Source organism: Parambassis ranga, chromosome 3 (genome assembly GCF_900634625.1).
Source record: "Parambassis ranga chromosome 3, fParRan2.1, whole genome shotgun sequence".
Lineage (NCBI taxonomy): Eukaryota > Metazoa > Chordata > Actinopteri > Ambassidae > Parambassis > Parambassis ranga.
Window position 1 is genome coordinate 2,285,709 of NC_041024.1, and position 25,829 is coordinate 2,311,537.

The 25,829-nt window shown below is 46.8% G+C and overlaps 3 protein-coding genes across 12 annotated transcripts in view; 1 reads left to right on the plus strand and 2 right to left on the minus strand.

Moving 5' to 3' along the window:
* map1aa (microtubule-associated protein 1Aa) overlaps positions 1-6,558 on the minus strand; it is a 31,184-nt gene extending 24,626 nt beyond the window's left edge. Inside the window, exons 1-2 of the mRNA XM_028401358.1 lie at positions 6,328-6,558; positions 5,847-5,948 (exon numbers count right to left, since the gene is read on the minus strand). Coding sequence (XP_028257159.1) covers positions 5,847-5,948; positions 6,328-6,553 — 328 coding nt within the window. The 5' untranslated portion in view covers positions 6,554-6,558. The remainder of the gene's footprint in view (positions 1-5,846; positions 5,949-6,327) is intronic.
* tp53bp1 (tumor protein p53 binding protein, 1) lies at positions 6,381-21,089 on the plus strand. Of its 10 annotated transcripts, XM_028401361.1 has the most exons (31): positions 6,381-6,515; positions 8,051-8,136; positions 8,923-9,034; positions 10,946-11,164; positions 11,503-11,581; positions 11,664-11,748; positions 11,832-11,899; positions 11,985-12,101; positions 12,232-12,286; positions 12,380-12,549; positions 12,637-12,763; positions 12,856-12,950; positions 13,047-13,231; positions 13,508-14,531; positions 14,614-14,730; positions 14,916-15,107; positions 15,205-15,271; positions 15,471-15,563; positions 16,428-16,695; positions 16,816-16,884; positions 16,965-17,117; positions 17,203-17,423; positions 17,702-17,869; positions 18,202-18,593; positions 18,692-18,883; positions 18,963-19,142; positions 19,631-19,819; positions 19,918-20,012; positions 20,258-20,454; positions 20,530-20,666; positions 20,744-21,089. In XM_028401361.1, the coding sequence occupies exons 4-31, from the start codon at positions 10,985-10,987 to the stop codon at positions 20,950-20,952; spliced, it is 5,124 nt and encodes a 1,707-aa protein (XP_028257162.1). In that variant the 5' UTR covers positions 6,381-6,515; positions 8,051-8,136; positions 8,923-9,034; positions 10,946-10,984; the 3' UTR covers positions 20,953-21,089. The 10 variants fall into 10 exon arrangements, with proteins under 10 accessions (XP_028257162.1, XP_028257161.1, XP_028257165.1 ...); XM_028401360.1 differs by having other exon boundaries at positions 8,051-9,034; XM_028401364.1 differs by having other exon boundaries at positions 8,051-9,034; positions 15,474-15,563.
* Positions 21,082-25,808, minus strand: tubgcp4 (tubulin gamma complex component 4). The gene is made up of 18 exons (XM_028401381.1): positions 25,629-25,808; positions 25,203-25,331; positions 24,925-25,047; positions 24,791-24,844; positions 24,654-24,710; positions 24,366-24,445; positions 24,013-24,214; positions 23,772-23,937; positions 23,575-23,699; positions 23,447-23,497; positions 23,261-23,366; positions 23,017-23,124; positions 22,682-22,826; positions 22,416-22,593; positions 21,996-22,130; positions 21,806-21,922; positions 21,594-21,733; positions 21,082-21,480 (listed from the first exon to the last, which is right to left on the minus strand). The coding sequence occupies exons 1-18, from the start codon at positions 25,704-25,706 to the stop codon at positions 21,474-21,476; spliced, it is 2,001 nt and encodes a 666-aa protein (XP_028257182.1). The 5' UTR covers positions 25,707-25,808; the 3' UTR covers positions 21,082-21,473.
* Between the last annotated feature and the right edge of the window lie 21 nt (positions 25,809-25,829).

The window sequence follows — 25,829 nt, forward strand, 5'->3', positions numbered from 1 at the left end:
ATCAATTTCTGTATCAGCAGGCAGGGGGAGGGAAGTCATTCTGTATCTGTGGAGTCTGGTTACAGCCGCCCCTCATATTTTCATACTTTGACTGCTCCTCTGAGAAACTTCATGTCGGTCTCTGTGGACATGTGAGCGGATTAGGCCCCCTGGTTCACAGTTCAGCTGCTCAGAGCTGTGGGATGAAACAACCAGGCTGACGTGCAAAGGTCACATTGGAAAATTGATCAGTGAGAATGTCCTCCTCCACGTGGAAGGTCGGTTTCTTTGTGACGACGGTGATGCTCGGAGAGGTTTTCGTAGCTGCTCTCTGATTCTGTATTTACCTTTCAGGAAAATGTGTCACAGCGTGTTTGCAGGGCCGACTCCTCCACCGCTCAATACCTCAGCTCCTCCTCCTCTGTGCCTGGAATACTAATGCACAGCTGGTGGAGGAGTGCACAGTCATCATGGCCGACGAGCTCAGACACAAAGGAGCTAATGGCTTCTGCTGTCAGTTCATCCCTTTTTGTGACAAATCAAAATCGAAACACTAACCTGTTGATCCGCTTTCGTCCAGATTGCAGATCATTCACAGGCGTTCATGACTCCCAGAGGATAAACCTTGTGAGTTAAAGAGTTCTCCTAAGCTTGATTTATGCCTCCCAGGATCAGAATAAATTTCAGTTTTAAATCCACGCTGCAGCCTTAAGTCCCCAAATGAACCACATTTGAGAGCAAAGGCAGCATAAACAGAGGCTCTTTATCGCACCACACTACGCTTACCATTCGTTTCAAGTCACTTTGCCAGTAGTACCTGTGTTTTTCTTTCACTTTCTTACATTTAAATGTAGCACAGAATAATATTTCCAGCTTTCTTGGATGCACAAGTAAACACCACCCTCCTGTCAGTGAGTGCTGGTGAGCTGCTAGTGTTTCCCTCCAGACTTCAGCCCCTTTTAGGCAGCCAAGATGGCAGCGACCTCCCTGATGGGTGGCATATGTGCAGAAGGACAGGCAGCACCCTCAAGCTTTGCCTTCATGTGCCTGCCTGCAGGCCCTGCTCTGCCTCCCTATGTCTCATCAGTTCCTGATAATAAAAAAAGAAACACAATGCAGCTATGGAGCAGAAGAGTCTAAGAGTCCGTTCAATTCAAAACCCAAACATCAGACCTAAACATGGCAGCACGCAGGGATGAAGCTCTGATTGGGTCTCGAGTGAACTATAAGGCTGTCAGCTTCCTTCATTGTTTAGAGCTGAAGGGCATTCTGGGAAATGCAGTATCTAAACAAGAGGTCCAAGAAGAAAAAGCTTAAAGTAGCTAACTAACTTCTATAATGTCACCACAAGCTACTTCACAGCATCCTCCATTTTTACTGGACACATCCACCCTGCAGCAGCAGGTGGACGTCTCTATATAGAGATATATATATATTGAGGCAGGATCTCCTGTCACCATCAGTCCTAATCTGAACTGACCAATCAGAATGGGGTAATATTAGCATTGGCTGCAAGAAAGTGGAAATAGCTTTTGTCTTTTTGCAGCCTAGTTCTGATATATAATCAATACTGTATTTACCGAAAATAGAATCAGATGGGATTTTTGTGTAAATAATTTTTCAGCCTCCGTTCTCTCCTATCTCACAGTACACTGTCCAGTCTAATGATGGGGTTCAGTAGTTACTATTGATCCATAAACTAACCACAGCTGTCAGTAAAAAGTGATTGATTGATGAATTATACAAAAGCTCTTTATTATCATCACCTGAAACTCCAGACCTCCATTTTTAAAAACCCTTCGTGGCCTTTTAGTTCCTTAAACAGAGGGGAGGGGAGCAGTATCGACGCTGTGGAGTGTCTTACGTCACCGTGAAATGGATATGACACACAGGTAATCAGAGCATCCATCACTGCGTGTCCATTAGTGTCTCAGCCTCTCCTCTGCTCACACTGCTTCCTGATTGACTGATGAGGTGCAGGGACAGTCTGGCAACATGAAAGATCTCGCTTTCATCCCAGGAGAGGAGGAGGAAGAGGAGGAGGAGGATGGCAGTAATAGTCTCCATGAATGCAGCTGTCGCCCACACAGTGCAATTAATAAAGACTCAGTGGACCTTGCAGTGCAAACTGATCGCTGGTAAACAAAGCTCAGTGGCACCAGAGGGCCCTCAGGGGAGGGGCGGTCAATAAAGGTGGGAGGTAAAGCTCAGTGGGGGCCGCACACACACACACACACATCGACTCACACTGTATATCTTCGTCACTACACCTCTTCTGGTCACTGATATTGATACTACACAGCAATAATACTGGTGTTATATTACTAAACTCATAATCCTTATAAAATGAATCACCAGGTTGTTGATGTGGTTTTATCCAACAAATTCTTACACATCAATGACAAAATGCATTGATAATAAAGGTCAACTATTAGTGAGGCTAATGGCAGCTGTGGGTTTGTGCCAGCCATCATCTTTAGACACTGCTGGAGACTGGTTTCTGCCATGGGAACAGTCGGTTTTGACACTTCCTCATTGGCTTCATTTTTCAGTCCTGAAGGTTGCTCTGCGTTCACAAACGGGTCCTCATCCCTATGTGTGGCCACCAGAATCAGTCGATTTTCACCTGCTCACAAGGTCACATGAACGGAGATGATGGAGAACATCAGCATCTTTGCAGCTACCTGTATTTTTATGATTATAAATAAGAATTCTGATGGAGATGCTGAGATAATGCAGCTAATTATTAAGCTAAGGAGAAGACAAAGGGGGGCTGGAGGAGGAGGATTTTAACAAACTGTGATATGAAAAAAGCAGAATGGAGTGCAGAGTGGATCTATGAAGATGAACTCCATATTAAATTACCTCTGCACAGGCATCCTTTCACAGACTGTCAGGGGACATGCAGCTGGCACAGTGTGAAGGCTGGACCTTTCATTTTCTGGAGAAGTCAATGTGACTTGAGGGACACACGTCTGTGTTGTGATCCTCTGAGGACTCAGTGTGTCGGCTTTAGGCTGCTGCACACATCTCTGCATGAGCGTTTACACTGCAGTGACTGTAGCCGGATCAGCTTTCAGGCAGGGCGAGCAGTTTTAAAACAGCAACATCAATGACAAAAGCCGAGAGATCGATACGATCAGTAGCATCTGTGCTGTCCTGCATGCTGCACATTTAGGCTGCGCTTCAGAGAAATCTGCTTACAATGTGTGTAAAAAAAAAAACACGTTCCTGTTATTTCTCTTTCAAATCAGGCAGCAAGTGTATAACACTGTAAGCAATGCTTGGAGCTGACAGCTGCAGTGCTATGCTAGGTGCTGGTTAGCAGGTGCAAGGTGTAGCATGCTAGCATTCAGTGGAAGCTGATATGTTTTACTTAATAAATAAAAATGATTGGTGATATTAACCATAAACATGAGGAATCCTGCAGCCTTTTGTTTTAAGGTGTGAGGCCAAAACATGTTGATCGCCCCCTGGAGGCTGGCTGCAGTATAAACCCTGCTTCTTCAAAGGATGGTTTATGGCTTGTTCGCTAGTTTTAATCATTCCGATGATCATTCTTTCTATATGTTCGTGTTTGGTTGGCTGGAAAAAGAGGAAGTAATGTGGCGGAGCCGCGTCATACTCGTCTTAATACAGACAATGGTGTGAACATGTATAGATATGAGGCTGGTCCCAGCAGAGGAAGAGTTAATTTTCCAACAGGAGATGAACAGAAGTAACATTGTGCATCTCACAGCTGAGCAGATGATTGTCTCTGGAAGCACTGAGCTTCACTCAGCAAGCATCTCATCAGACCGGAGAGGAGCAGCACGTGAGGAGATAACAGGGTGAAGCATGGCGACTATTGTTCTCTATCAGAATCCAATAATCAGTGGACGCTGCTGAATTATTCATGAAGGGAAACTGGAATCCATTCTGATGGCTGTTTGATCTGAGAGGTGGTGAAACAGGAACCGTGCTGGTCCAGGAGGAAAACATCGTCTGTGTTAACAGGAGTGTGAGAATTCATGCACGCTGACAGTGACACCGTGACGTCACGTGACATCACCAAGCAGGGCTGGGCCGATCTGAGGAGCATCACTTAGCTATTAATGTTCAAGCCCAGTCAGCACAGGGATACTGTCTGCATCTAAAATTCACTCAGCAGCAGTTGTATGAAAACACGCAGCACAGAGGCTGATGCACCCCTGGCTGTCAGGAACAGGTCTCAGAGATGGTGGGGGACATGTTTCTGATGCTAAACTTCCTCCACTGTAGAAACACTGTTCAAACATCAAACACCATGACAACCAGCACTCCTGTTCAAATAGAGGAGGCAGTCAACTGACAAGGTATAGAAATAAATCTGTCTAACTTGCTGCACTTTGTACTCCACAAACTGTCCCATTCCCACCTATTCAAGGTGCTGCTTGTTCTTATTATTTAATAATAATAATAATAATAATATCCTAACATGTTTGTTTATTTATGATTATTTTCTGTTTTATAAGTTCTATAGCTGGAAACAGTTTTCCTTCCTCCATGTTTTTAACATGTTGTCGAATGACAAATAAATGAGCTTGAGCCTTGAAATCTCTGTTGGACAGAATGCTGCTGGGTCCTGTCACCGTGACAACCAGATTCGATGCTGTTCCTCCCTCCGCTGTCGGCTCAGGCAAGAAACGATATTGTAGATGAACCCATCACCACATGAACTGGGAGAAATTTCTCTTCTGATGTCGTAAATTATGTGACAGAGTGTACAGTAGTTTAGTTTGTATGTAAATCTAAAGGTGCTGCTGAAACTGATGAAAGACAAATTTTAAACGGGACATACGATGACCGTTATAGTGATATAGTTAAGTCTCACATGTGCTCCACATCTGGAGCTACTTCAGCTCTGAAAGAGGACATAGCTTCTCCTACCAGTGCCATGGAAACCACAGCAAAAACAAGTCCAGAGAGCCAATATGGCTGCTAATAAAAAAAAAAAAAAGTTCTGTGACTCATTTATTCGATCCACCATTACCTCACCTCAGCTGGCAGGAATCTGCCTGTGCAGCACAGACAAGTGACGCTATGGTTATCTCCGATATTATAATGTAACGCCAACACCACATGAGATTAACTGTTTGTATGAGGGGTTAAAAGCAGCTTTGGACAGACCATGATAAGCAGTTTCCCTGCTGCTTCTGGACTTCATGCTAAGCTAGGCTAACCTCTCAGGAGTCCAATAATGAAATATTCTTTCCATTACAACCACCTTAAACCTGTCACTTTTCTCTAAAGGGACATTTCACTGCTTTAGCACATCCAGCTTTATTTACTCTCATGGAGGACGACCATGTTTTAACAGGCAGCCATGCTCTGTGCAGGAGTGATTAAACCAAAGGGAGTTCGATGGAGCTGGAGGAAGCCTCCTGTGTGTTCAGACGGATGTAGATATTTGTAGTCTTTACATAACACTACCAGCCAAAATCCCTGTGTGGGAGGACAGGATGCACACCAAGAACAGCCTTTTTAAAACTCACTCCTCAGTTTAGCTGAGTTTAGCTGAAGACTTCTCAGCACAGACGTCCTGGTCTGACGCCCTCTAACACCGGCTCCATCCACCGGCCTGATCTGATTTTCCTGTGAGCAGGTAGTACTCGCTCTCTCATTGATTTCCTCTGTGACATGCAGTCTGCATATGAGAGCCTGATCAATACGGCCTCCACCCTCACACCCTCCAGTGCAAGAGATGCAGAGCAGTGATGCGGTCAAACACACGCTGAACCCCTCCAGTGATACAAAAAGAGATAAAAACTGGTGCAAACATGCCACACAAACACACAACCAGACTGTCACACACACACACATTAAAAAGGAAGTGACCACAGACTGACCTTTGACCTCTGAGGAGAACTGAGCGGTGTGTCTGGTCTCAAACAGCTGCAGCTCCTTATTCAGGTCACAAACAGACAGATCGACGGTCCAGGATCGCAAACCTGACACACACAAAAAAAAACACGATTAATGTGTGTGATCAATACAGAAACAAGGCAAAATACAGAACCCAGGTTAGAAAACATTTACTGGTCTGTCCGTGGACAATGACCAGAGGATGGAGGGCACCAAATCCCCGTGATGGCGGCTGTCCATGTTTGTCCTTATAGTCAATCAACAGTCACCTAAATGACTGTGCATCCTTGATTTATACATCACATCTATTGATCAGTTGTCATTCTGTGTATTTTATTGTGCTTGTAGTGAAGTTTTAAAATCAAAACTTTTACTCTAACTTAACAGAAACTGAAGGAATGCATCTTTACATTCTACAGTTTCCCGGGTCACCTCTCAGCCGGATCACCGCCTCAGCCGACTTACCTTGTGTGATCTGCTTCCTGGCTGCTTCCAGGTGATGTCCTGTGGAAATCTCTCCGATCACGATCAGCATGCGATGGTCTCTGTGCTGGAATGCAGGTCCGGCGCGGCGCTGTCCGTGGAAGTGCTGAACACACTCCTCCGGCTCTGCCCGCTCCGCCGAGGCAGCTGCGGCGACGGGGATTTCCATGGTAACAGTGCCACTAGTGGACGCTGAGCCCTTTTCCATCTCCATGACAACTGCATCCAGGAGCAGGCACCATGACGGTGCAGGATGGGGGGGGTGGGAGGAGAGCCGGGCGTGGTGGACGTCTGATTGGATGGCAGGTTATGTGGCTATTTGATGTCACAGCACATCATTGGGCAGAAGGAGGAGAGGCATATGAGAATGAGTGATAATCATATTTCATATATTTGACATATGAAGCACACTCACTACTGATGTGAAAGAGAGGCCTGTTATATGAACTATGAATGTCATTTCTACAGAAACTTTGTTTAAAATGCATGAAAATATTCATGAGACTGTGACAGACTCCTTAATTTCAGGGGTTTGCTGAGTTTACTCACCTGTAGCAGTGTTGTTTTTACACTTCCAGACAGAAAGTGGCTGGAAACGAGACGTTTGTGGGACGACACAAAGGTTCTATTTATATCAGTGTCACTGCATGTACCAGGCAATGTGCTTTGATTACTAAACTGACGTGTCTTTGTTCCCGTCATGAACAAAACAGCACTTTATCTCTGCAGAGAGCAACAAACTGACAACAAAGCCTGGCAGTCACCACAGAGAAACTGTTATTTTAGGCCGGGTACATCTGAATATTGAGCTCCTGCAGCACAGGAGCTGCTCATACGTGGTGGAGAAGGTCGTCAATCTAACAGCCATGATGCTCATGGTGCTGCCAGTCTGTGCTGTGCTGTTCTTCTGTATCATAGATCCCACAGAGGGACATCTGCTGCTTCAGGGCCCCTGTGAAGTTGTGTGGAAATAACTTGCACATGTAGTTTACATGTTGTGCAGGAACCAGAGAGGGATCCTTGGTGAAGGTTCTATGTCTGATGCCAACTTTTTGTCAGCTTTTACCAGACTTCCTGTCACCTGACAGGATGCTGCAGTCCCCTGCACGATGGGAAGTGATGCTAAAAGGATTTTCTGCTGAATAATAATATGACACCAACTGAGACAAATGATTCATATGCAGTGAGTTAGGAGGAGTGATCAGAGGACAGAGCCAGATTAATTAATGCTAAGCTAAGCTAATCACTTCCTGGTTCCATATTTAACAGTTAAACTGTATAAGATTTCTTGTGATTACACAAAAATCATCAAAGAATCAGGCTGCAACGAAGCTCCGAAAGAACAAACAAGATTTCAGGTTTTGGTCCTAACAGTAAAAAGAACCTAAAACAAAAGGTGACTGGACTCATCGGAAGACATGCAGGGCGGCTTTGCCTCAAGTCTGAGAGAAAGTCAGTGCACATCCTCTCCCACCACCGACCGACCATCCATCCCTTCTCCGTGACCCTCTCATCTCCATCTCATTCAGTGCTGTTAGTGACATGCAGGCTGTTTTCTCCTGTGAGGTTGTAACTCGATGCCTCCGCTCTCTCCTGCATGACTAGAAGTCCAAATGAAATCAATGCAACACAAAGACTGAATAGATTTAAAGAACAGCACTGAGCTTTAAGGGGAAATAAGAAGAGTCTGTTTTCTTCGTTGCAGGTGTGGCTGTGAGCTGGCGGGCAGGGACCTCTCCTGCTCCGGTGATGGATCACTGTGGGGGTTAATTTGACTCTTCTTCTGTGAGTGTAAGTCTCTGATCAGGAGTGAGTCAGCAGTGTCAGCCTGTCCAGGGCCTCTACTGCCCTCTGCTGTCAAGAAAGGGCACTACAAGAGCACATTTAATTCCTTATATAATGTTGGAGTAATTTTAAAATGATCTTAATGCTAATTACACTGGTTATAATTATAGTCATTGATTTTGGAAAAACTGTGGAGATAGTTCAGGGTAAAGATGATTAAGGTTTTTGTTAAATTGCCAAAAAGAGATAATACTAAGGAAAATGATGATTAAAAGGTCAAGAAAAGTCCAAAAATATAATGATTCCACGCCCCTGAATGTACCACCAGCCCTGAATTAAAAGTAAATTAACATGTTGGGTCTCACAGCCATGACTCAGTACAGTAACTGGAGTAAAACATGACAAAAACTCATTTTTTACAAGCAGCACAAACATAAATATTTATATTTAATTCAGTTGAAATGATTAAAGTATCATCATTTTACTATTTGTTTATTTATTTGTTTATTATTATTATTATTATTATTATTATTATTACTGATCGTTTGGAATAATTTAATCTAAAGTAATTTTTGATTTGACAACAATCATTTCTATTTCATTCTAAAGAATAAATAAAACCACATAAAACCATTATAAATAAATTAAAATATTCTTTTCATATTTTGTAAATGAGCCTCCTGCTGCTGCCGTGTGTGCCTCCAGAGCTGAGCATGGTACCTACATTAAAAAATGCCCTTGCATCTTTACGTGCCATGCGTGTGTGTGTATCCCACACCCCGACTCTCTCAGCAAAACAGAGGCACGGCAGGACCGAGCGATGCTGGACGCGTTATTATTGCAACCAGCGGGACGGTGGAACGAATAGAACAGCCCGGGATCAGTGGACCTATTGATCACAAAGGTAAGAAAAGGCTCTTTGATTCTTTAATTAGGAGAAAAATCTTCTATATGTTGAGAGGACGTAGCAGCTTCCAGTGTGTGTGTGTGTGTGTGTGTGTGTGTGTGTGTGTGTGTGTGTGTGTGTGTGTGTGTGTGCCGGCTCCAGCAGAGGTTTGGCTCAGATTAGACATTTTGGGTTGTGGCTGCGCATTTCTTAGTGTGGGTGTCAGCCCGACCTGCAGAAATGACGACGTAACGCTGAACTTTGCGGTGAAGGTTGGCGGCAGGAGGAGGCTGATGCCCATCCTTATCCATCCAGCATCCAGCAGGATGGGAATGATCCCCCCCTCGTCGTTTCATTTCAACCACTGCAGGCTGCACACATTGAGCAGATTATTCTTTATTGCACTGTTTCCAGCCTGGATGGCTCCACTTCAGTGTGTCCATATTGAAATGCCGGTCAGTACCCATGCTGCTTTCCTGGAAACCAGAGCTCAGGCCTGACAGGAAACACCTTCAGCAGCACACACACACACACACACACCTCTGCATAAAAAGTGCATCAAAATAATGATGCTGAATGGAGACTTGTGACCTTTTGCCGCCTCTCAGAGTCAGCTGATGCAGAGCATCCTTCAGAGGAGACAGGATGCGGCTTCTGACCAACTTCAGACCAGATGTGGTTCATTTTTGTGAGCACACTTCTCTGCCGCTCTCAGTCACATTATGGGTGTTTGTACCCCCCTCTGTGATCACCTACATTACAGCTTAGTCTGCGCTGTTACTGGAGAATGTGGTGTCTCCATGGAAACAGAGGTTGTCAAATGATGATGATGATGACAGTCGTGAATATCTGAAGCTCCCTCCATTAATTCTCAGCTCTGCCAGCAGACGTCACGAGGTTGAAAGAGTCATTAGAGCATGCTGACCTCTGCTTTTTGTGATTTTATTTAAACACCCACACAGACAGAATAATGTCTGCTGTGCTCACAACACACAGGCAGAAGGGATACACAAACAGAAACACCACACACAGGAAGATAGACTCAGTGAGTCTTAGTGAAATCTAGTGAAAAAGTCAGCCTACATCCCATTTTGCTGGAGTCCGGGAAGGCCCCATGAGGACCCGTGAAGGTCTCAGAGATCCCACCCTGGGACAGAATGGCCCAGATTTCTGTCTTTATATGCACTTTATCATCAGAGGGTGTGAAACTGCACAGAATGACACAGAAAACCTTGAAGCATCCTTATAGTCAACATGACAAGTTAATGCCTTTTACTAAAATCAACTTATTAAACATTACAAACTGAAACAGACTCATACTACATGATAAAATTACACATATTTATATTTATTTACACATGTAGTAAACATGTTTGGTGCCAAGAGAATAGTTTAATAGTTTATTTGGTCAATATAGCTAATTATCCTTGTTAGAAATCATCAGATTATATATTTTATACCTCTTAAAAACGTGTATCCGTTGGGTTTTAGGATACTTTAAAGCAGATAAACAGTCAGGTATCCCCTCCCTCCCGCCTCTACTCTTTTAACGTCCTGAAACCATAAAACCAATCGCTCCTGCGTGACGTCACTACACCTGTCGGACCAATGAGATCGCTTCTGGCAAGTTTTACCGCGAGGAAGGCAGAGGGGGGTGTGTGTGTTTGTGTAGAAAACAGTCGATGGCTACGAAAGTAAACACATGAATCGATAGTTTTATCGGGTTATCAATAAGGGTAGCCATCCAGCTGTGTGATGAGGTTCCCTCGGAGCTGACGGACTCTCTCTGGACAGCAGCACGCGTTGTTGTTGTTGTTGTGCGGAAGTGTTATCTTGTTAGCCTCTAAACTTTTAGCTAACATGCTAGCACCGGCTAATTCCAGGTAACAATAACCGGCTGCATGCGCTGTTTCCCTGCTGTTGAGCCAGCTATCGGCAGCTCGTCTCCTGTCCTCGGCCTGTGACCTCATGGATCCCGGTGGAAGTGACCTGGACTCCAGCCTGCCTCAGCCCGAGAACCCGTGTCTGATCGTGGAAGATTCTCAGCCGGACAGCGTTGCACTGGAGGACGACCCCGATAGCAGCTACCGAGCTCTGCTGGCCCGGCGCCTGTCCAGCCTGCAGCCCACCGCCCGCAGCCCGGTCCTGGTAAGATGCAAGACGACTGTACCACAGTAGAGTGGCAACAAGTGCAGGTGAAAGTCCTGCAGTCAACCATAACAACCATCAAATCAATGTTCTGAGGTACTCAAAGTAATGTTTATCCTGCAGGAGAGCAGCCTGTGTTAAAGTATTGCTGTTTATTGTTAGGTGAGTAATCAGCCAAGATAAATTGCTTGATTGATTTAAGCTTACATTTACTCCTTGGTACATGTGTCTGGAGATACTTATAGCCTTGTTTTGTGACTAATCATTTGACAACAATTAATCAGTTTGGTTTATTTTCTATGTTTTGGGAAAGTAACCCAGTTTGTGTCTCTGTCCAGGAACTGATATCCTCACCTTTAGGAAGCCGGTGCTCTCAGACTGACAGCCAGTCAGATAGCAACTCCCAGGCTCAACCCGGTCAGTGTCAACCCAGTCACACGTTAACGTACCGCTTCAGGATTTAAAAAATATTTAACCCATGTCTCCTTTCCTTTCTCAGACATTCTTGAAACGACCAACACTACTTCAGAATTCCAGGAGGAGAGTCAAGTTTTAAACATCTGTAATCCTCCAAAGCAGAGAAAGTGAGTGTGGCCCAGGCATGTCTTTGCAGATTGATGATGCTCTGTGTCAGACAGTGATGAAGAGTTCTCACCTCATATTTCAGGTGTGTGTCTGTGGATGCTGAAATGGATTCTGGAGCCGACTCTACGACAAACTGCGTGCAGTCTGAGGGTAGGCAGCCTGTAGCATTGTCTCTGTTTTAAGAAGAGTAGACCGTTCCAGAATGTGTAACAGCAAGCGTGTTTGTGTGCTTCAGGGGAATCCCAGTTTGGTTTCCTTGAGCTTTCTCAGAGTCAGGATCTGCGAGGCGAGGGGATGAACAGCCAGGACGAAGACGTCGTGCCTCAACCAGACAGCGAAAGACAGAGATTAGGTATCAAGGATCAGAGCCACTCCTGCTTCGCCCTGTACTGTAATGCTGGCTGTAGGCACGTGTATGTATTTGGTGCTGCATGGCAGCTGGGTGTAGTAAAGGTTGAATGTGTCCTTCTTTCCATCTTCAGCAGAGAAGAACATCAGCTGTAGGACTGCAGAGAGTCAGGACAGCAAAGCAGCGAGGTACAGCCCCATGTTGTGTTTTTAAGTCTACATACATTCAGCTGGACTGCGTAAAGTCTGGTGATAAATCTTTCTTCCATTGTCTCCCTCCAGGTCTGAGGTGAGCTCCAGCAGCTCCTCGGAGTCTCTCGGTCAGTCTGGCAGGAAGCTGAGTGTCCAGGTTCTGCTGCACTCGCAGAACCTTCAGACTTCTGTTCTGCAGGAGCAGCAGGACTGTGAGATCCCGTCCTCACAGGAGGACCTGTTTGATGCTGACAAGTCAGGTACGTTCATGCAGAATTTTCCAACGCCAGATTGCAGTGAAAGGAAATAAATTCACAATTGATCTGTTACGTCTGTGTTGCTTTCAGGCGCTGCAGTTGACAGCACAGTATCTGAGCCAGAGCAGCCAGGCCGACCCACCTCCACACCGGCCCAAACCCTACGACTGCTGCACCTGTCTGGACAGGGGACACTGGTGCAAGAGAGTCTGTCCCAGTGAGTCACGCTGCTGCTGTTAGTCTCACATGGCCACATAAACGCAGCGCAGAAAATGACGTGATGTTGCGTGTCTGTTCATTTTTTTCTAGGAATTCTGTTGATTATGTTGCACCCACCCCAGACAACTTCACCCAGAACTCTTTAATCATCCCAAGCACCCCAACCGGACCAGAGAATGAACACGGTAACAGATTTCACACGCTGGGTTGTTTTGAGCTTCATACGGTGAAGAAGCTGAATTCAAAAGGCTGAGCAGAGATGTCATTCTTTATGTTGTCAGGTGCTGATGAACCGATGGATACTTCACTACCCCCAGATGACAGAGTGTCACAGAAGGAAGAGCCGATGGAAACTGAGGCCGCCTCTAAGCCACAGCCATCCGCCTCGACTCCTGTATCCCAGAACTCCCCTGGTTTTGTGTTGGAGCGAACTCTTTCGGTACCCTCGCAGCCAGAGTTCTCTCATGTATGTACCTCATTCTTCTTGTCGTTTTACAGGTTTTTGTCCTAATTGATGAACATGTTAGCACCACTTTAATTGATTAAATGTTGAGACCATAAAATACCAGAAAACAGAGAAAGCTGCAGTTTCACAGAGCTCGAGTGATGTCTTAATAATCCTCCATCATCCTCATCCAACAGAGGACAGGATGTTGCCTGTTTATTTGTCATTTACCATATTTTTTCCTATAAATGTGTTGTGTGTTCATGAGTTTTCAGTGTTCTCTATCTGTTTTCTCAGGATGTCTTTGTCCCAACACAGAGCCAGGAGGCACCGCAGCAGTCTGATCGGAAGCCTGCGTCGTTGCCTTGTGAGTCGCAGTCTCAGCGCCTGGAGTCGGCTCTGTTCAGTTTGCCTTTGCAGCTCTCTGTGAATACGGAGAGCAGTGACCCACATGCACAGCAGACCTCAGACCAGATAGAGGAGGACAGCCAGGCCACTCAGATAGATGAGGTGGATGTGCCGCTTGGTGTCGACACCAGTGACTCTGTGACTGTGTGTCGTAATCCGAAGAGCGAGAACAAGGCCCTCCCCTCAGAGTCACAAGACGCCACCAGTTCCAAAGCTACAACCTCTGCTGAAACACTAAAACGCCACGGCGAGGAAGCCAAGATTGACTCTGACAGCCACAGAAAAGCAGGGACTGCTGTGAATGTACAAAATGTGAATGTAAAGACGACTGCTGATGAGGTGTCCTGCTCTCAACCAAAGTTTGAGTCCTCTGATGTGACTGTTAACAGCTGTGTGCAGGAGACTCCGTCCAACTCCCCGCCCGGCAGCCTGCCCTCACAGTCTGTGCTCTCTCAGATATCTGCTGCGGATGTGCTGAAGAGCTCTGTAGCTGCAAAGAGTCCACCTGTGGGGTCACTGTCACAGCTACAAGGAGCAACTGGTAACAGCCAGACAGCTGAAGATAAGGTGGAAGAGAAGGACGAGGACATGGTGATGGAAGAGGAGGAGGAGGAGGATGAGGAGGGGACCACAGGGGAAGCCTCAGGAGTGGCTCTAGTTCTCTCTCAGAGCCAGCTGCTGTCTCCTGAACCCATGGAGGAGGAGGAAGAGGAGGAGGAGAGTGACAGCATCATCGTTGTTATAGACAGACAGCCTAACAGCTCCCAGCCAACCAGAGTCAAAGAGTCAGTCTCCACCAACGGCCACGAATCACAGGCGAAAGAGGAGGCTCCCAAAAGGCTGTCACAGACTGAGAGACCAGGACGTGAGCCAGAGGGCCTCAGAGACAAGAGCCTGAGCGACAGCTCAGGAGGTAAGAACAGACACAATCAGCAGTGTTTCACTGTTTCACATCATAAAAGCAGAAATAATCCTACTTTGTGTTTCTGCAACAGAAATTTCCTTCCACTTCACTCTTCCAAAAGAAGGTGAGCTGATTGGTCCCGCTGACGGTGCCACGCCCCCTCTCATCAACCAGCTGAAGCAGTCACTGAGACACAGCACTCCCATTGGTGGGTTAATTTTCCAAAAAAAGATCTGTTTATCAAATATCAACACACTTCCAAAACTTTAACATCGAGGCATGTGAACTCAGCATTGAGTCCAGTTAGTCTCTTGGATATGACATGACCTGGATGATGAAGAGTGTTCACAGACACATATCGAAACATAATTTGCGACTTGTTTTTGTATCCAGAGATCAGCTCCTTTTCCGAGAAGTCCGACGTGGTGGCGGACGTTTCTGCGGATGTGGTGATAGCCGCCAGTGACATCATATCTGGGCAGAGCAGAGAGGATGTGACAGAAAAGGGAGATGGGAAGCTGAGTCTGAGGATGAAGCTCGTGACCCCCGTCGAAGAGGGCAGCTCAGAGCCCTTCAGCCTGCAGAGTAAGAGCTGATGTCCGATGCAGCATCTACGGTATCCATGGAGACGTACGCCCTTATCACCCTCTCTCTCTTTCTCTCGTACATTTCTGTCCTCCAGAGCCGACGCTGTCAGAGGAGGATGGATCTGTTGTCAAGGTTACGACTGTATCCAAGTCTGTAACCAGGTAACCTTGATGAATGTCCCATTGAATTAATTTCTTCAATTTCGCAATTTGTCCACTAGAGAGCGCTGAAAAATCCTCTCCAGCATATCCAATTGCCCTCTTTCAAGCTTTTGAGTAAAACATTGTCACCTGTTGTATGAAGTTGGGATTTTTGAGCATGTGTTGAGATGAAAGTCTTTGTTTGATGTGTTTTTCCCAGCAGCCCCTCAGTGTTCACCCGGGTCAGGCAGGTGCACAGGCAGCAGGAGGCAGAGGACGACAGTCAGCCTGGAGGCAACAGCACAGTCGTGAGGTATGCACATATTGTTGAATGTTAAGTGATCTCACGGAGCCAGTAAAGGTTTGAATGGTGGGTGTAAACGGCTGGTTTGTCTCCTGCAGATTAGCTTTTGTTCAGTTTTGTTTTGGAAACCTTCTGCTTTAAAGGGAAACCCAGCAGCTTTGACTCATTTGCTATGTCTCCTGTCCCTCTGCCTGCTGGTAGAGCCCCCCATTTATCAAGCAAGACTCCGAAATCTGGGTCACTCTGGGTTCCTTTAGTACCAAGTTCAGACATGTGTTCTGTTAAGGTATTACATTACTAATGTGTGAGTGGTGAAGAACCAATGTCCTCACATGGGTATATGTGACAATATCCTTCTGATCCTCTGAGACTATGTAGACCCTAAAAATAGTTAGATATTTGTCAGAATTGTCATTTCTCCCCTGTACATGTGTTCAGCTCTGTTTGATCAGCTGGTGCTTCACATGTCTGTTTGACCTGGGAAAGTATGAATAGCTCTCTCCTGTCGTAATGTATTTTCATAGACAGAAGTGGGTCTCTGTGAGAGAGTGAGACCTACTTCTGGATTCTGGGGTGGGATGGATGATATTTTTTGCAGTCGGTGTGTATTCTCTCAGGACATGAGGAGTGGAAAGTTGTATTCCTGTTACTGTGCTCTCCCTCTTCTGATAAAGATTTAAAAAGCTTTCTGTTTGAGAGAGAGCTCATGGATAATGGTGCACTTTTTCAGACTCTTCCAAGGAAGACATGAGATCACACCTAAGTGACATGACAGAAAATAAAAACAAATAAAAAAAAAGAGATTGCACTTGAGAGGTTGTTGCTGTGACCATGATGGCGTAATGCTCTACACAGTTTTCACCTACTCTCCAGGGGGGAGCTGTTCGCCTCACCTCTGAGGAGCTCTCAGACGTCCTCACTCGGATGCAACAGTCTCCCTAACAGCCAATCGGGGCCATCACAGCCAGAACCATCGGCAGCACCACAGCAGAAGGACGCCCCCGCTTCTGCAGAGCCAACTGAGGTGAACCGAGGGCCGCCTGAAGGTCCAGAACCGCCGTCCGCAAATAGCACAGATATCAGGCGGACTGCAGTTTCTCAGCAGGCCTTCGACAACACCATCACATCCACACCATCCAAGGTTTGTCAGTGTTTTTATCTAAGTGCTCATCACCTGCACTACAGACAGAATTCTGTAATGAGACACATGAGACATATGGAGGTCTGTCTTGCTGGTGTTGAACTCTTCTGTGTGTCTCAGCTCCGTCAGCGAACTGTGTCCCAGCAGACCAGCTTTGATGCCCCGGGGATGCGTACTCCAGCTGGCAGGGTACGGAGACGGAGGTTCAGACAATAACAGCTCGACTGTGAATGTTGTTCAGCTGAAAGTATTTATTGTTGTCTCAAAAGGGGGAACCGGACTCTCCATCCTTTAGAAGAACCACTGTCCCCACTCACCGCAGGCATGTGCGCACCATCCAAGAGGTGCGGACCACCATCACACGGATCATCACCGATGTGTACTATGAGGACGGCAAAGAGGTGGATCGTAAAGTCACAGAGGTAACGCTCTTTGTGTTAACTCGGATGTATGCAGCTTGTTAGAAATCTGCACGCTTCTCATTACGCTCTCTTGTGACGTCACCAGGAGAGCGAGGAGCCAGTGGTGGACTGCCAGGTCTTGGATGGTGACGTCTCCCCGTGCCGCACAGGCAGCAGCTCGGTGACCTCTGGCGACTTGGCTGACATCAGCTCTCTGTCATCTAAGGCGTCCAGCCTGCAGCACAGCTCTGGAGGAACGAGCAGCAGCACCGGCATCGGCAGACCGGACTTCGCCATCCCGCTCAGCAGAGGGGCCAAATCCATTAGGTACTGCCTGGTCCTCCACGCTGCTGCTCACGCTCTCCCCAGTCTCTCTGCTCTCTACTTGCTGCATGCTGAATCCTGTGTCACTGTTTCCTGGACCTTCTAACACCCTAATTTCTCAGTGATTCGCTGATTCCTGCCTGTTTCAGGTTCATGTTGTCACAGGCATTGATCTGGGGCCTCATTCCTCAGTGAGGAAGTGCTTTTTATTCTGAGAGCGCTCCCAGATCAGTTTCTGTGCAACCTGACTGGCTCCGTTCGTCCCCTCTGTGTGTCTGCAGTCCCAGGAGGGGAGGTGGGCATCAGAGGGGTCACAGGGGTCAAAGGGCAGGGTCAGTGGTCACAATGGACAGAGGCTATGACACCCCAGGGTCCCGGGCCTTCGTCCCGCTGTCCCCTAGAGGAAGGGCTAGAAGGGGCCGACCCCCGTCCCGCTCCTCTCCGTCCAGGTGAGTCCTCACGGAGGCTCAAAACCACGGACAGACTGCTTCACCCAACCTTTAATAACACTTTTCCTCTTTTCACTAATATCTTCACTCCGCACACAATGATCAGTTTTAGGTGTGATTGATTTGCTTCTAGATTTATACAGCAAATAATCAGAAAAGGATTATAGTTCATTTATAGTCCTGGTTTTGCTGAGGAGTGCAGGATTTTTGCCTGTGTAAACATGCTGCAAATGTGTCTCTAGTGTCTTTGATTGTGGACACAGATTAAATGGTTCCTGTGCTCCTTTCATGTTACCTGTAGTGCAACCAGACTCTGTTTCTCTTTCTTTAAGGGGGGGTGGTGCTGGCTCGCTGCACAGGCTCACGGCTCAGCCACAGTCTTCCTCAGAAGATGAACCTTACAGCCGCATGCTCCCCCCACGCCTCCCTGTCAGCCCCACGGACCCCGAGCTCCCCAGCCGCTCTGACTCCCTCAGGTCGTCTCCTGAGGAGGTGAGCTCGGCCGGGAGCAGCTTCGTCGGCCTGCAGGTGGTGGCCAAGTGGTCGTCCAATGGCTACTTCTACTCGGGGCGCATCATCAAAGACGCCGGTGAAGGGACGTTCCGCCTGCGGTTTGACGATGGCTACGAGTGTGAGGTGGCGGGGAAGGATATCCTCCTGTGTGACCCCATCCCACTGGAGACTGAGGTCACTGCTCTGCTGGAGGATGAGTACTTCAGCATAGGTGAGCCTCAGATGGTTTAGTGCCCATCTACAAACAGCACTGTGTAGTCTGCAGAATAGCCAGTGGACCCCAAAGTTCTGACGATGTCCTGTGTGCAGGTGTGGTGAAGGGCTATAAAACGGAGGGCCAGGATCTGTTCTACAGCGTGGAGAAGGAGGGACAGAGGCAGTGGTACAACAGGACCTCTGTCATCTTGTCAATGGAGCAGGGAAACAAGCTGAGGGAGCAGCACAGCCTCGGACCCTATGAGCCCTCCATTCCTCTGGCCAAGGCCTCTGACATCAGTCTGGGTAAAACTACTGCTGATCTGAACACATTGTGTACTGTGTCGGCAGATGCAAATGATGGTGTTCTTACTATATTCCACAGATAACTTGGTGGAGGGGAAAAGGAGGCGCAGAGGGACCCCTGGGGGTCAGAACACTCCCAACCGCAGCTCCTCCGGCAGCCCCCGGACCCCCGGACCCTCCAGCAAGAGGAAGCTGATGACATCAGAGGACAGCCGGATGCCGGCAAAGAGAGGGCGCAGGGGGGCGGGCGCCAGAGCCGGTACGGAGACGAGCTTTCTCCCGAAAACTCAGACTGTGTCTGAAGGAAGTCGTGCCAGTTTGTAGTAACGGGCATCATTTGAGAATCACTTTTAGACTTTTTGATAATGATAATTGACTCTAAAATCATTTTAAGAAAAAATTATTTTAGCAAACATCACATTCAATGTTTTTATCATGTTAATGTTTCATTTTTAGACTGTGTTCGATTTTGTTTTTATTCATATGAAATGAGTAATGTGTGATCTTTGTACTGAGCATAAGACTTTTTGACCTCCATCTGGCCTGTGCCCATCCTGCTGCTGTTTGCCGGCTGCCACTGAGGCTGACATGGTAATGAATAGTGTGTGTTACCGTGGTGTAGGTCCACAGGTGGAGGGCAGATAGATGGTGTGCTTCACGCGGGTGTTTTTCTTAGGATTTAGTTTCACAGCAATGGAAGTTGAAAAAAACCCTTTATAGTTACAGTGTGTGTGTTTCTGCCCGCAGCTCAGAGGGTCGCCGTGTGCAACACCTCCGGCAGCGGCACAGACCTGCCCGGACAGTCCTGTGACGTGGCAGAGACTCATGGCCCGCTGCCTCAGAACTCGTCCCTCTTCATGGGCTTCGCCTTCATGCTGACGGCCTCGTCTGAGAGCGACCGCCTGACCAACAAGCTCACGAGTGACGATGAGGAAGGTGAGGCAGATGATAGACAGGATGTCCTGCTGTAATAAGTTAAATCATGATCAGTCTGTGTCTTATACTATCATTATGGACAATTTGTGTTGGTACAGATTACGTGCAGACAGGCCCCTATAACAAAGCATACACCGAGTCACAGCTGCAGGCAGGTGGAGGTTTCATCCTGCCAGACTTCAATGAAGAACAGGTGAGCAGCTGAAGGCTGAACAGACTGTGGGACTCCTGACTAGAAATGATTGTCTACTGATATATTTTGGGCTCTTTCAGCCTTAGCTACACATATTGTTGGACATCAGGTCAGTTTGTCTCCACTGTAGATCTGTAGTTTTACCCCCTTACATCAGTTTTCCAGCTGTGGAGATGCATGTGTAAAAGGATTTGCGGATGCGGGTCTGGACTCGCTCTTCTTATCCACGTTTGCTCCCTCTTCAGTGTAAAGCAGCCTATCAGAGCCTGCTCATTGCAGACCAGCACTGCCGTACCAGGAAGTACCTGCAGTGTTTGGCCAGCGGAGTGCCGTGTGTGTCCCATATGTGGGTGCGAGACTGTTGCAAAAACAACAAGCTGCTAAACTACAGGAACTACCTGCTGCCCGCCGGCGTGGGTCCAAATGACGCCATAGTGGAATGGTGAGCTGAAGCTTTTACTTTCTTAGTTTTCAGGCTCGATTGTGGGATTTTATTGAGTCTTTTCTTTTTCCTCAGGCACTCCCGGTGCAGCCCGTTTAAAGCCCTACGGGTCCTGCTGGTATTTGAGAACCCAGTGGAGCTTTGGGCCCAGCTCATCACCATGGGTGGAGGATCGTCGGTCCGGCACTTCCAGCCAGAAAAGGACGGCTGCGGTACAGAACCCCCCCCCAGCACGAGGCACGCTGTAGAAACTTTGTTCTTTGTCACTGAGTGTTTGTTTTTTCCGCAGACATTCCTGCCGGCAAGTATGACGTTGTGGTGACAGACCATGCCTGTCCCCCATTGGTAGAGAAAACTGTGACATCACAGGAAGTCCCGCTGGTGTCTGCTGAGTGGCTTATCCAGAGTCTCATCTGCGGGGAGCGCCTGGGTTTCCACAGTAAGCCTCAGTACCGCCACGACTACTCCTCCTCCTCCTCTTCCTCCTCTTCATCATAATCTTGACTCCACACGTGCGAAATGCCTTCGACCAAGTTCAGTGTTCAGCATTAGTTCTGTTGCATGCTTCTGCTGTACATACCTTTATCATGTCTGTTTTTATGGAATAATAAATTGTGACCCTTGTTTCATTTTAACAGCTTTTAGTTTATTTTCTCCACAGAATGATGATCATCCATTAATATTTACAATTTATACAAAGAGCCCCCTGACTCACTGCCAGAGGGGAAAGCTCACACATCTACCAGACAACAGTTTCCCCATTAAGCTCTTGTGGTATTTCACCTTGCAGCCATGGTAACACGTTGACAGTTAGCCTGCAGCCAAGCAGAAACATGTTATTTATTCCAGGTTGTCTTGCTGTTCTTTTCTGGTTTGTTTGCCTCAGTGCATGGCTGGATACCACAAGAGTGAAGTGAGAAGTTATAGATGAGGATATGATGCAGGCACTGACAGTGTTCTGAGGATGTCAAAGAGTTGATGGGAGTTTCTTCTGTTCAGTGTGAGTGTTGGTCCTCTTCTTAAACACTAAAGAGAAAGATTTATGTGCTTTCAGGTGAGCTCTCTGAGGTTTCTGCACCAGTTTTATATTTTGAGATTAGACTGAATTTATTGGTATGTGGTGGTATTCTCTGTCCTACCTGCCCAGGGTGCCTCCAGCCTGGGTGTAGTATTTGTTGTAGTCCAGTCGCAGTAACAGCTGAGCCAGGTCAGAGTTTATCTGATGGTTCCTCACGCTCGAAAGGATTTTAAACAGCAGCGACGACTGCCGTCTGAAGCCCTAGAAGTTCTCAGTGTTAGCGCCACAAAAGAAATCTTTCCAACATGAGACAAACAAAGAGTCAGACTTCACCTTGACCAGGATGTCCAGCTGAGCGGTCCCCCTGTCGTCCAGCGTGGACACACTTTGACTGACCAGAGAGCAGAAGTTGTGACAAAGCTCCAGGATCTCGTTCAGACAGTGGAACACCTGAGGACAGATGTTTGTTAGTTTTAAATCAGGTGATGAATATTAGCAACTGAATACGTTAACGGATTCATACGGGCTTCAGGAGGATGAAGGACTGGGCGAGCAGGTTGCTGAGGAAGTGGTCGTGGGCCAGTCTGATGCTCTCAAAGTCTCTGGTAGAGTTAATCTGCTGAAGTAGCTGAGAGAACTGAGACTCCAGGACATCCACCTGGAGACAAACGCAGGACGACAACCGAGCCGACGCTTCAGTCAGAGAGAATTTAAACAGTGTGTGATGCATAAAGCTCGCACAAAGACAAACGTACTGAGACACAGACCAGTGACATTGATTTTTAAGTCATTCAGTGTCCTTCCAGTATACCTTAAATATTACTATTAGTTTTATTTAATTTGATCATTTAAATGGTCAATTTGTAGCAAAAATATATACTGAGAAAAGTCCCTTTTTCGGATTAGAATGTCAGATCATATATGTCGTGACACACACTCTGACCTGCAGATAGTACTGCAGGTTGTCGATCAGGAACGCCATGTGGTTGCGCAGTCTCCATTTTGCAGCATCCGTCTGGTTGGACTTGAGATGTTTCCTCTGCATCTGCAGAGCCCAGCAGTGCTGCAGCTGTGACTGCACGCGCCGCAAGCTCAGCAGGTACCTGAACACAACATTGTACCTGACCATGGAGGAGGAGGAGAGGGTGGTGAGGCAACTCAAAACGAATATACAAAAACTGCAGTACTGAGGAGGAACCATGTACACACTTCTCAAGAACAGCAGGAGTGAAGAGGATGTGCAGAGGCCACTGCACCTTGTAGGTAAGGCCGAGAGCTGCCCAGCCTGTTGGAGGAACCTCACGAGGGGAGGTGTCCTGTGGGGGAGTGGCTCCATCTCTTGGCCCTAATGCCTCTGAAAAAAAAAAAAAATTACACAGACAACAAGGAGTCAGTGCTGCTCCATGCAACAAATGGTCACATAATCATCCAGCAACACTTCTGTCATTCAGGGCTGCAGTTCAACTATAAAACCACTGGATGGCACCAAACAAGCAAAGAAGATGGAAACAATTTTCGAAAAGTCGTCCACAGTATGAACTCACCTTTGCAGTCTTTGCCCTGGTAGTCCACAGTGAGATGCAGCAGAGGCAGGAGGTTGTCATCATCAAGTAGCACCTTGTGAGCCGCCTGCTGGAACGCCACGTTTACATCTGTGGAGATGTATCACATGCTGGTTTTCTCTAACGCAGTACCTGTTACTGTGACTCCATGAAGTCGTTCCTGCACTCCTGCTCCTTCCACTCCCACCTGTTTAGGTATATGGAGTGCATTCACACTGTTACTGACCGTGCTCGGTGACGGCTGTTGGAGGCGTCTTCAGCATGTGCTGCGCAAGGTCAATGAAAACCTGGTAAAGCTCTCCACGACCCAACAAGTAGAAGTCCTTAATGATCTGAAAAAACACACACAAATGACTCATGACTGCTCATCTCGCCACTTATTGATCCAGGACAAAGCGGGATCAGCACACACCTTGAGCTGTTCCAGCAGGTCTGCCTCTTCCACCATCAACGTCCACAGATGCTGCAAGTCAATAAGATATTGTCAGGATTTCTCTTTCCTTTTGGTAGCAGGAAGAAGGAATCACCACCTGATCTCACCTCTGCCACGGTGCTTCTGATGCGATCAATCAAATTTTCAAAATCCACCAGGCTGAAAAGAGGTTGCTGTTTGAGTCTGTGCAGCTCCACAGCAAACAAGTCCTCCTGATGTTTCAGGATGGAGCCTGAGATCAACAGTGTGTGTTAGTGACACAAAGAAAACCACTGCAGGACTTCAATGAGACAGACAGACATACCAGCTCTGGACGGGCTGTGGTTGTGGTTTTCAAACATCTGGACGGATTCTCCCACAAACAGGATCTTCTCAGCCACCCGGATGGGAATGTAAGACGGCAGCATCTCTGTGCGCAGGGAGAACTGCTGGAGAGACGGGGCCAGCATGTTCTCCTCTTCAATCAGCCTCTGCATACAAACATTTAAGACTTGTTACAGAAACATGTCCTCAGCTCTGCTGGGGTGTCTGATTGTGGTTCTCACCAGGTCCTGCAGTTCTCTGAGCTGTTTCCCGCTCAGCCCTCCCAGTCCCAGGTCCTCCTCCTCCTCCTCTTGGTTGGCAGCCGCTCCACCTGCACTGGGGCCCTGCTTCACAAAGAACTCCTCACTCTGGTCCAGCAGCAGTCCGTGCAACATCCAGGCTGCTAGCTGTTTGTACATCACGCCATGACACACTGCCAAAATCCTGCAAAACAGACAAAGGGATGTGAATTATGATGGGAAATAATGTGCAAATGAAAATACACTGCGGGTACTTGCTGGATTTGGTGCAGTTTACATTCTCTGCTGCCTCACCGCAACAACATGAGCACAACTGTGGAACAGAGCTGACTTACTTTTCTAAGGCCATGCGGACAGGAGGAAGCCCCCCACAACTGTGCTTGTACACAGTCTCCAGGATCTGGCAGCCGTGGATCTACAGCAGGTACAAAAGTCAGTTTTTACTTCATTCAGAAAGGAGTAGTTACTCCGAGCATTGTTTGACTACCAAACATGTATAAATAGATCATTTAATGAATTTTTGACCTCAAAATCATGTTTAAGCCAATACAGAGTAGACTTGGAAATGACAGCGAAGTGTTTAATATATCAAATATTGATCATCTGTGAAAGAAAATCCATACCTTCTGTGATTTTATAGTCTCTACCACCACCATCACAGATGGAAACAGCAACTGGAACTTCATTGTAAAAAGCAGAGAGTTAAACTGGTGTGTTTCATTAAAAAATGTTTTCTTTTTAGGTATTATTTATTCTTTACCTGGTCGAGTTTATAGTTCACATGGGATATGGTCAGATGTGGGTCTCCGAGGAACTGAAACACACACACATATTAAAGGATCACAGTTTCACAGGCGTGGTCATTCATTGTCGTCAGCTGTATTTTCAGTTTACCTCCTGTTCGAGGTCCAGCAGGGCCTGTCTGTAGGGCTGCAGCATGGAGTCCAACCCTGTGCAGAAGGCCCGCAAGTAAATCCCATGCAGCCCGGTCTGGTTGGGCTGACTCGTGTGATGTTCCTACGAACAGAGTGTGAGTATCATGTTAAAATAAATGTATTAATAAAACAAAAGTGATGTAAAAAATCCCAAGAAAACTTGGGATTTAGAGAAAATTACATGGTCAAATACCAACAGTAGAAATAAACGATGCAACTGTGGCACCATGGACTCACTTGTTGATGTACATGACCTGTGTGCTGCTCTATAAACTCTGTAAAGCGGATGTAGTCGGAGCCCAGTTTACAGACCCGGTTCAGGACACTGGTCTCACTGGGGTGAAGGAAGGGTAGGTCCTGGGACACCTGAGTCAAACATGAAACTGTTATTATGAAAAATAAGTAGTTCTACTTTGATATGGAAAAATCTATATCTGTTTTGGAAGCTATTATTTGATTAAGCTGCTTCATTGTGACGCTAAATAAATTGATTTTGGCGACTCTAACTTTGTCACACCCTGCTTATACTAGCAGCAGGCGGCCTACCAGTAACACCACATGACTAAATTATATATTTACTGTATATAAATACAAGTGCAACCAGTTTTAGCTAGCATGTTTAATCAGAAATAATAATACGTGAAAGAGCTGCAGTGTGTTTACCTGTAAACCTGTTCGTTTGTTCCATGTAAATATCGTCCCGGGGTATCCACTCAGCGCCAGTAACAGCTCGTGAATCATGTTAATCTAATTTTGACAGATTAAAGCTGATATTCTCTCTGTTTATAGTTAATATTCTTCCATTCATCCACCAAAACGAGCATCCGCCGCCCGAGCTGTCGCGGGTTGATTGCGTAGGCGCGC